The sequence below is a fragment of the Cariama cristata genome, unplaced genomic scaffold (genome assembly GCF_000690535.1).
Source record: "Cariama cristata isolate BGI_N322 unplaced genomic scaffold, ASM69053v1 scaffold28868, whole genome shotgun sequence".
NCBI classification, from domain to species: domain Eukaryota; kingdom Metazoa; phylum Chordata; class Aves; order Cariamiformes; family Cariamidae; genus Cariama; species Cariama cristata.
Window position 1 is genome coordinate 5,016 of NW_009631066.1, and position 10,823 is coordinate 15,838.

Here is a 10,823-nt window from a genome sequence, read left to right on the forward strand (position 1 = left end):
TTTCCCTTGGATCAAACCCTTGTTTCATGTGGGTGGCAAAGATCTGGAGGGTTTTCCTCATCCAGGGCTGGCTTCTGGTAGAGAATTGTTGGCACACATCCGCTGTCCTCAAAGCGTTCCATAGAAGCCACGTAAGGAGGTCAGTCCCGAGTACCTCACCTTTTGTTCTGTTGAATTTCATCCTGCTTTTGCCACTCAAGTTCTCAAGAGCAGCTTTGTGTCGCAGCCATTATCCTGTTTTCTATGCCAAGACCTTTCTTAAACACGTACTTTGTCCATTCTGGAGGACACCAGCAGCAACCCAACCTGGTATTTTTGTCTTATTACATCCTCCGGAGCCAGTTTCCTGCCCATCTTGCAATTCTTCATTCCCTTCTCTTTCTTGGGTTCATCAAAGGTGAAGTAGATCTTGGCTGGCTGTTATCTAGAAAATACATTTTATATAAGGGCTGGTCTGGCTTTTCCTCCTCTGTGTACTGTTGGATTTCTGGTCAAGGAAGTCAGCTTTGAGAACAAGAGTTACAGAAACAAGATAATTATGGGCTCGAAAACCTCTCTGACACTAAACATACCTTAAAGTCTTCAATGCTTTCAGACCGCTCAGCAAGACGGAGTGATTCATTACTTCGCTATTAGCGGCACTAGAGCCTCACATGAATAACACCGGCTTGCACGGGCAGCGGCTGAGGGTTACAGAAGACGTGAGCCGGATGCGTGGGTTGTCCCGTGGCGAGTTATCCACAGCAGTGCCAAACAAGGCTGGGAGGGATTGGGGCCGGGGGGGGGACACATCCTCCCACCTGACCCTTACTGCAGTTACAGTTAATCTACGCTCTCTTCAAACCTCTGGCAAGGAGGATTTAACAACTTCCCTAGGCAATTTATTCCAGGAGGAATATATTGATTTATTGCATTACTCTGTTTTATTACTCCAGGGTAGTAGAGGGGGGGGGGATGGGGGAAGCTCTAATATTAATCTGAATCTTTCTCACTGTATGAAGGTTTGCCATGTTCACAACTTGGCAGGACAGCAGCTTGTTCCCTTCTCTTCAGATGCAAAAGGTTGCCGTGGACTTCACCACCTTGGTAATTGCTGCCGTAGTGCACTGCCTTGCCCTTTGCTTTTGTCCTCAGTTGAATTTCCTTGTGCTGTCTATTCCGGCTGATTTCTTTGGTTTGACTCCAAACGTTTTCAGCCTGTTCTCAAATACTTCCACAACTTGAAACGGCTTGGTGGAGTCAGTAAATGTAATCAAGATGCTGCTTTCTTCCATCATCCGGGCTGATAATGAAATCATCAAGCAGAGCCCACTTAGTTCTTACTCTGGTTTTGAACTCCTGAGACTGAATGCGGGTAGTGGTTTTACTCTGTATTGCACCTCCCACATAATAGTTTCATCCAGCTGATAGTTCTTTACACAAGTGTTGAATTAGGCCATGTCAAAAGCTGAGCTAAAATTGAGATGTCTTCTGCTGTGCTTTGCCCGTGGCCCCTTTCTTCTATGGTAGGAGAAATTCAAACCAGCTAGGCATGACTTGCTCTTGACAAATTTATGCTGGTCACTGCTTATCTTGTTTTCTAGCAGCTTACAGGCAGTTTGCAAGGTGATTTCCTCTTGTTTTTCCAAAAGTCAGGCAGTTAAACTCTTGAGGCTAAAATCTTCTCTTTAGTATTTCCTTTTCCCCTCCTTTATTTAAAGATAGAGACTCGTCGTGCCCTTTTCTGGTAATCTGGACCTCCGCAGATGTCGGGGCCGGGGAGGGGAGCTGTTAGCAGCTTGTCTGCCACTCCTGGCAGTAACCCAGGACAGATCCTGCCTGCTTAAAAACCTTGGCTTCTAGGAATAATCTGACTTTTTCTTCCCAATAATAATCCAAGATTTTTCTTGCAGCTGCTATTAGCTCAGAGCAAGCCTCTGCTTCTCGGCATCGGCATTCAGCCATAAAACACTGTTGTTCTGGGTGTCTTCTGAGAGCTGTCCTTGAGTAGCGAGTCCTTTAGTCTCTCTTACTAAAACCTGACTTATTACCTTGATCTCTCTTGTTTCACTTGGAGCTTTGGCCTTTCTGGCACTTGTTTTGTTTTTTTTCTTTGTTTTATTTTTGTACCTGTGTGCTTGTGTTGTCTCCTGCGTGATTTCTTCAGCAATCTGACCCGTGCTCCACTTCCTCCGTGCTCACATGGATTGTGGGCGCGAGAAGAGTTTGGGGCTTAGCCAGGGTTGTCTCACACCGCGCTGCTTGTCTTTACCGCTCTAGCCAGGTAGTTTGCATTTGCTCAGTTTAAAGTTGTTTCTCCTTCAGTCCCGTTGTCTGCATTTTTTTTTTTTCTTCTTTTCCTTCTTCCCTCTAAAGAGTTGTGTTCCCTGCGATCAGTAATCCATCTTCCCCAAAAATCAGGGTTCTTCCTTTCTCCCAGAGATTTCTTTTCAGGTCAGAAAACATCCAAAGTTTCTTCCCTGCTTTCCTAAGCAGATACCTAGATGGTAATCACGTGGAAATGACCCATCCCGTGTTTCAGATGATCCTGTTCACCGAGTCTTCAGCCGCTTCGCCTTGAGGGTTTGGTAGACTGCTGTAGGTCCCAAGCATGACAGCACCCAAAGTTTTGTCCCCAACAGATCGTTCCCCAAAGTTGTTGGGTTCCCCCCCGCCCCAGTTTAATGTCCTTCTACCTTCAGGGCTTCAGAGCATCCTTACAAAGCAATAACCCTTCCTCCGGATTCCCGTGTCCTCACTGAAGCAGCTCTTCTGTGTTGTATTTTCTGTCATAACAGGGTTGATATTTGATAGGCATAGGCATTACTCTAATTTCAGGCTCAGACTAACTCCGAGTTATCCTCCATCCTTCCTGTATTGCAGCAGAGCCATCTCAAGGGATCCCTGGCGTGACCTGCTCTCCTGTTGATCCATCCTTTCCCTCTGTCAGCAGTCCTACTCTTCCCTTCCTAGCACACTGAAGGGATAGCAAGGCGGGGGGGGAGGAAAAAATCCTGGCTCCAAGCTTGCTTCTGGCATTTTGATTTTTTTAGTTTGTAGGAAACAATCTGCTGCCTCTCAAAATATTGTTAATTGCCACCGGGGAGCCTGCCCACTTACCATCTGAAGGAGTACGCTACGTACTCGACTGTCGCTCCCAAGATCCCACCGCCTCCCCAATTCCTTGCAGTTGCGAAACAGCGCGTGGAGAGGTCTTTTCCTCCCCTTTCCTTCGCCCCACACACGTCTGTCCCTCTGTTTCTGCAGTTGGTGAGAACGTAGTCACAAGTTACCCTGCTAAATGCAGATTTTTCTGGCTCTCGTGCCCTGCCGTGATGCTTGAACACATTGCGTTGCTGCTCGCCAGATCTCAACTCACTACAGAGCAAGGACCCTTGGGTTAAAGCTGCTTCTTACTCGTGCATGAGGATGTTGAATTTGCCCTCGGCACCAAAGCAGCCACGTTTGAATTCCGTATTTACACCCATCTCCTCCAGAAACCAGAATCTTGCAAGACAACCGCGGTGCCTGCAGAAGATGAGAGCGAGGAACTGCTGCTGGCAGGACATCATGATCTGCCAGCTGAACTGCAAGACCAGGGGACAGCCCCGCAGCAGGCTGAGCGTGTCGATGACTTCTACATCAAAATTGAATTTAAAAAAGTAAGACTGGGACGGGGCTGGGCTGGTTGGTTTTAAGAGATTTGAATCGTTGGGATGTGGATTTATTTCAGGAGAGACAGTGAGGCTGCTGTTGTAGTAGAGCTCCCTCGGGCCTGGTTAACTCTTAAGCCTACTGTCGTCAAAACGGGCTCGAGAGCGGTGTCAGAGCTAAGGAGGTTGGCAGCTTCTGTTTCACTGCTTTCATCTTACAGCTGTGGCTTCAAAAGGGGTTTTATTCGTGCCTGCCTTGTGATGCCAGTTGGCAGGCGCTCAGCGGAAATCTGAAACTGAGTGTGTGCAATTGCATCGTACGCTCAAGTGAACTCCAAACTGCGGCCGGCAGGACCTGCAGCTGCCTCTGGTCCAGCTGCCCTGCTCGGAGGCAGCAGCGGGGTGGAAAAGCTGGGGGTGGTGCATCAAATCAGCCAGAAAACTCCTAGAAAAGAAAAAAAAAAAAAGCTTTGCATCAGAGGAACTGTGACAATTCCTGTGCCTCAGGCTGGCGAAACACCTCCCCGAGAGGCAGCGTGGATCTGTCTGCTTGTGAGGACTGAGCTAATGTATTTATCGATTCCTCTTTTGTTTTCGGGCAGACTTTCCTTAAACATCTGAGATGTGGAAATGTTTCGCCTTGATTACCTGGAGTAGTTTGCAAATAGTTGGTGGCTCGTGTGCCCATCCTTAGCTGGTGATTAGTCCAGCTTGGAGCAGAAATACTGGCTTGACAAATATTGAGGGGAGGGAAGAAGGGGGGAGGTTTACGCTGGGGTTTTGGCTGTTGAATTCCCCTGATGCTTTTGTTATTTTTATTACTGTAGTTTGTATTATTGTTCTTTTTCTTGCACTTGGCGACGTTCGTCATGGAAGTTTGAGGAGAGGAGGTGTGAATCCCATCTTTCAACCAAACCAGAAACCTTCCCCAAGGTTACCTTTAGAAGGGTTTTGACAAAGCTTTGGTGCTCAGGCTCCTGCACAGAGATGTCACACGTGTCTCTCCTGTCTATAGCCAACCTATACCCTCCCCCCTCAAAAAAAGCATAGCTCGTAGGTGGGTTACCCCATTGAGGACCGTAGGGATCATGCATAGAGGACTTGCTTCCAGCAAGGAGTATTTTGCTGAGGAAAGATGAGAACCTTGACCGTGAAGATGCTGATGCTGCTCTTCTGCGTTATCTTCCAGTTCTGTGATGGATCGGTGAAGGACTCGAGCTTGCCCGAGCGTCCCCAGAGGTTGCACACCAATTACCAACCTCTCCTCATGGCCTGGGCTGGTGTAGACCAAGAGGAAACCAAGAAGCAGGTTTGCCCGCTGAAGTTAATGTTTCATCTCGGTTTCAGGACTGAAAGATATCGAGTGTAGGGAAAAAAAAACAGATAAGAAGCCTCAAAAGCAGCTTTAATGTATGAAGGATCTGCTAGGTTTGTCAGTTTGTCAGTGTTGATGGTGTCTCAGATCTTGGGCAAACCTACCGGCTTCTTTTTTAAGGTCTATCATAACCGTAAGCGTGACTGTTACGTGCTCCTCTCGTAAAATCTGGGATCTGAATAACACCAAAGGGTTGGAGGAGAAGCGGGCTTTGTTCATTTTGCCTGGCAAAACAAAAGTGTCGCTTTCTGTAGTTGCATGGAGAGAGAAAAGCTGCCAAAAATGCTTAAAAAAACCCAACCAAACAAACTAACAACAAACCCCAGTTTATCTTGTTTGGGTATAAGGCTGGGAATATAAAGGTTTCGACCATATCAGCACCTAACAGGCATCGGGACGGTACCTTTCAAGCACAGACTGCAGGCCTGATGCTGAGTGTCTGATTTAATGACGAGGGTTTACCAGCCTGTGTCCAGGACTGTTTGGCTCCTGCTAATCTAAGCGATGTGAAGAGCTGATGTTTCTCTTGGATGCCTAAAGGAAGTGACTTTTTATTTTCCTGCTTCCTTCTAACGTGAAGAGGAACACTTCCCTCTTCTTTTGTCGGCTTTCTTGCAAGTGACAGCATAAAACCCGAAAGGACTTTGAACAAATTACAGTATTTTTTTTTTCTTGTTGTTCCTTATGTGTGTTTTCCGACAAGCTGGTCCAAAATCCGGTTACGGTTTCTAGCAGGCGTGACAGCAGCTGGGGTTTGTCAGGCTGCTCCTTCCCTCAGTGATCCCCACTGCCCCTTTGCTTTTTATCTCCTTGGCTCTGATCCGCCCCGAGATAACTGGTTTTGCAGCACGCTCTCTTCCGCGTGGGTTTTTTTCCATCCAGCTTTCTCTACTTTCAGCCTGGCGACCTCTCCTCCTCTTTTATCTCCAGCTGTGCGGGGCCCCGCTCCGCTAGGCGAGATGGACAAACTCAGCCCAAAACTCTTGGCGGTGATGAAGAAAAATCCATGCCTCAAACTTTCTGGCATCGTAGAGCTCAAACTGGCTGTGTACTGACTGCAGGTTGGGAGGGCTTTTGGTGTGAGCTTTAGCCAGGAGGTTTTCCGATCTTTGCCGCATCAGCGGGGTTAAGCCAAAGCCAGATGTTAAACCTCTGTGTGTGCTCAGTATCCGTACGGGAGTTGGTCCCTGCAAGGCTCTGGGATTTGTCTCAGTAATATCTGTGGTTGTTCTGCACCGAGTGGGTCCAGCTTGGTGTGGGATGTTCTTTGGTTTTTTTTGAGATATAAGAGGCTTCCAGTGAGCTGTGCAGAGGACCACCGGTCCTCAGGTGGGCTGAAATTCTTGGGCTGTAGCTTGTAGCGCTCTGGTGAAATGGGTTGAAGTGGGAATCGGCTCATTTAACCTCAGGAAAGTGAGAGTTTAGGAATTTCTCAGGTGGCAAAGATTCCACTCATAGGAAGGTTCAGTTGAGGGATACTTGTACAAAGCTCTCTGATGGTCCGAGACGTCTGTGTCCTTCTGTCCTAGCTCAGCCCCGTCTCTCCAGCTTCTCAGTCCTGGGGCACGTGCTCTAGGAGATATTTGAGAATCTTCCAGGGAAGGTGCGAAGTTTCTATTCGGATAAACGTGCGTTTCAGAAATCAAACTGATCCCAGCCTACCTCCAGACATCCTTCTCAAAAGTGCCTCTTCTTTTCCCCCAGCGTCAGAATGAGTACCTGAGATACAGGCGCCTCTTCATGAATATCGAGCGAGAGCACGTGAAAGAACAGCAGAGGCAGAAGAGAATCGCCGAGTGAGTACCTGTGGATCAGTGCCAGCTTCTTGATATCGCTTCCTTCATCGCAGGCAGGGACCTTCTTAAGGCTGGAAAGGTCTTGTGCGCTTGCCTGGTGCGAACCAGGTATTTTGGAAAGCGTTTCTGCAGCCCAAATGCAGAGGCTTTGAGAAGACTGGCCGGCTGGATATGGAAAAAAATAATCCCACCCACGTGATGGGGTAGTGTTCTGCCTCTTTGGCCGCAAGCTGCCCCTGATAGATTTTAAAAAAGCCACTTTATCAACTTAAAATCGGGGAGTACGTCCAAAGAAGCACCGCGATACGAATGCCGGTTGTAAAGCCTGCCTTATCTCCTGGGTTTATTTTAGGGCTCGATCTGTTAATCCTGGGGTGGGATTCATTCGTTCAACCCACCAAGAGAGACCCTCGGGCCTTAGTGTGTCCTTCAGAGGTCCTCGGCACTTCTCTATCTACTTTTGGAGTCCTCGTGCAGCTTGGATAGGAGTTGGGAGCTGAAATGTCAGGCTGGGAGGGTTGTAGCTCACCAAACCCTAACTCTTGAACTGGTCTCAAGACCCTGCACTACAGCCTGTGTTTAGAAACTTCGAGATGAGGTCGCGTTGTTGTTGTCAAACGGATCTTATCTCTGGGATTTTTAATATCAGACCTTTCACCCTCATAGCTATAAACGTATATAGTGTAATAAAAAGATTTCTTAGCACTTGTTCCAGAGTTGAGAACTCAGTATCTGTGTAAAAGTATCAGTACTTGTTTCGGTGGTTTAGTCATCTTCTCCCTTTTAAGGGGTTTATGAAGGAGGAGCTCTGTAAATTCACACCAGAATAGGAAAGATACTCTAAATTATTTTTTGTTTTTCCCTCCCCCCTCTGGCTCGCTGTAAAGTAAAACGATGTAGCTCTGACCGTCTCTGCCTCTAACGCCAAGAGGCCTTTGTGGGAGCAGGACAGGCACCCGAGGGCAGGATTTTCAGGATTACTTTTCAGAGAAAAATTGCCAGTCTAAAGAAATACTCCCCCAACCACGTTCCTGGCGCTTAAATCTGCACTCGGGAGCTTCAGAGACCTTTTCCTGCCCTGCGAGTGCTGGCGAGACACCAGAGACTTCCTCGTTGCTGTGATATTGGTTTTTTTTTTTTTTTTTTTTTTTCCCCCCATTGCAGGGGAGCTGCAAGCTGCTCGGAACATATGCAGAAAAGAACTGGTTTTGTAATCACTTAGTGTAAAGCCTGAAGTTGGCCTTGGCCTTAGTTTCTATAGCAGAAGATTTATGGTGCTGTAGTTCAGGCTCTATTACCACTTCATTTAAAGAACATTTTTGGAATTTATAACTTGACTTAGAGAAGTTTGGCTCCAGCACTTTCCTTCTGGATGTAAAGATTTGACCCCCCAAATGGAGTAACATCCGAAATGTCTCGTTTGATTACGCTTTCCTCCCCCTGGCTTCTACCCAGCCTTGATTTTTTTTTTTTTCTTTTTTCTTTTAATGCCTTTTGGCAGTGCTCAGCCTGTAACATGTTATTGCATTTGGTACTCGTCAGCGGGAATAAAATGGCAGATGCTTCAGTTTAAAGTCTTTGTGCTTCGTAATTGCCGCTTGTCAAGGGGAACGTGTTTTGTGTTTGGCGTGACTTACGCAACCCAGATTCCACTGAAAGGGCTGGAATGCCGTGTAGGTGCAAGGGAGATCGAGGAAATAGAAGAAGACTTGGTTAAAAATGCCTTTTAAAACCTATTTGGGAGTAGATGTGGGATCCTTGGAGCTTTTCTGCTGTACCCAGTAGTCTTCTACAGCCCTGTTATGCTTTCTCGTCCTGGAAGCTGCTAGGACGGCTTAGGGTAGGATCCAAGCTGCCCCAAAATTGGAAGTGGGGAAACTGAGCTGTTGGTCCTTTCTGGTGGATCTTAAAAAGCCCAGGCACTGCTCTTGGGTTTGGAAGACCAGAAGAGTAGCTTTTTTGGGGAACCGTGTTTCCTACCAGGAGCATGTGTGAATGGGGTGTGGGAGGGAGCTGGAAGGAGAAGTCGACGATGGTGAGAAAACTAGCGGGCAGGAGGAGGTCAGGGTCAGGAGAGCGTTGGTAAGGCTGGTATTTCCATTTGGGGGGGGGAGGAAAGGGGGCTCAGAAAACGTTTTAAACCATTTTATATTTAAAGCTGTTAGAAAGCGAGCGCTGCAGTTAGCATGGCGTTACTTTCACCTGCCGTGGGTAGTTTGGGCGAAGGCAGCAGTAGCATCTAAATCCCCTTGCCCTGATTTTCCAAGCAGGGGCTGACGGGGAAGGGAGTTTGGGATGGGGAAACTCTTTCTCTAAGCGTGTGTGTGTGTTCCTGCAGAATTAAGAGCAAGAAGGAGAACCAGCGACGGGCGGAAGAGCAGAGGATGCAGGAGATGGCTGAGCAGCAAAAACCCTCCCTGGGAGAGGGAGCCTGTGAAACCCTGGCCCAGCTTAAACTGGAGGAGGGGAGAGCAAAGAAGATTAAGGAAAAACAGCAGCGAAATAAGGAGTATGTGAGGTACGGCCAGATCCCTCCTCCTTGCACAGAGCTGGGTTTTACTGCAAAGGTGAAAATATTTTATCCCTCGCAGGTACATTGAAGCTCTAAGAGCCCAGATGAGGGAGAAGATAAAACTCTATAATATTGACTTGCCACCGCTGTGCTCCTGCGGGTCCGATTTCTGGGATTCCCACCCGGATACCTGCGCCAACAACTGCGTCTTTTACAAAAACCACAAAGGTAGGAGCTCCCGCTTCTGGAGAGGAGGTGCCTAGACCTGGATCCCTGATGATACAGGGAGAAATCCAACCTGGCTAGATGTTTCCATGATCCTAGGCCGCTGTGTAGAGATGTTCCTACAAATATACTCCGGAGAGGGCAAGTCAGGTGCTCTGCTCCCTATTTCTAACCCAACCTCTTCCTCTGTCCCTTCAGGGAGCTTAGCGGCATCCTCAGCAAAGCACCAACCTCTATAATGCGTTAAATAACGCTGCTGTGATACGTACGTGTGTTGGTAGGGGGAGAATCATAAGGAAAATAGTGCAAACCAGGCTTGTTAGGGGCACGGAAAACCTCTTTGCCTTAAATGCTGAAGCTTCTGCTGGGAGGATGCACGAAAGTGGTGGAAATCATCTTCATTAGGTGACGGAGTGCTCTGATCTTGAGTACAGCTTGGAAAAATACCCGGCTGAGCAACTAGGAGTTGTCTTCTAGGGGAACAAAACAAAAAAGGGAAATTGGGGCTTTAAGAAAAAAAAAAATTTTGGCTTTCCTTGCTTTGGCTTGCGTACCACTTTGTACGTGGGAGCATGCAGAGGGTGCAAACAAGCGCGTGGAAAACTACAGGTGTGTCGATTTATCTTAAAAACCAGTTCTTCTCTCTCTGCTTTACGGTAAAAGGCTGAAGCTGAGCCCAGTTTTGGGCCGTAAGTGAAACTCTTGTCACTTATCGCTGTTTCTGTGTCCCCTTCCCGCTCAGCCTACAGCCGCGCTCTGCAGTCCGTCATCTTGTCCTGCCACGCTGTGGACGGGAACCCCTCGGCCGGGCCGCAGCTCCGAAACTTGGCCGCTCTCTGTGCTCACTCGGGGAAGCATCTGCGACGAGGGCGGCCACGCATCCCCCCTCCCGCTTCCCCGTATTTCGGCGACTGTTGTAAGTAAAGAGCGGGGCCGTGCCCGCTCCTGCACTCCTTAAGCTCCGGTTTAAGCTGCACCTCTCCCATTTTGCTCCGTGTGCGGGGTCGGCCGGATTGGGAGCGCTGAGCAACGATAGGTGCCAAGGAGCCGATTGCTTTGAGGAGGCTGGTTTAGAGGCAGGCACTTGAATTTTGGCGTTCAGCTGTGGAATAAACTGGTTTCAAGGGTTGTTGGTCTCAGCTGGAGTGTGAAATGAGGAGAAGCGAGGCGCCGGGGGTCAATATCTCTTAGGGTTAGGGTTTCTAACTTCTTCCTTCCCGCTCCCTTCTCTCCGTTTCCCTCTGGGTCCCTCCAGCCCCTGCCTCTCGGGTGTTTATTGCCCC

The 10,823-nt window shown here is 48.2% G+C and overlaps 1 protein-coding gene across 1 annotated transcript in view; it reads left to right on the forward strand.

Moving 5' to 3' along the window:
• The window catches only part of CCDC15 (coiled-coil domain containing 15), a gene marked incomplete at its 3' end in the record, with an annotated part of 15,415 nt that extends 4,959 nt beyond the window's left edge, over nucleotides 1-10,456 (forward strand). Inside the window, exons 4-9 of the mRNA XM_009705812.1 lie at nucleotides 3,477-3,641; nucleotides 4,822-4,941; nucleotides 6,712-6,803; nucleotides 9,142-9,321; nucleotides 9,395-9,543; nucleotides 10,283-10,456. Coding sequence (XP_009704114.1) covers nucleotides 3,477-3,641; nucleotides 4,822-4,941; nucleotides 6,712-6,803; nucleotides 9,142-9,321; nucleotides 9,395-9,543; nucleotides 10,283-10,456 — 880 coding nt within the window. The remainder of the gene's footprint in view (nucleotides 1-3,476; nucleotides 3,642-4,821; nucleotides 4,942-6,711; nucleotides 6,804-9,141; nucleotides 9,322-9,394; nucleotides 9,544-10,282) is intronic.
• Nucleotides 10,457-10,823: the final 367 nt, after the last annotated feature.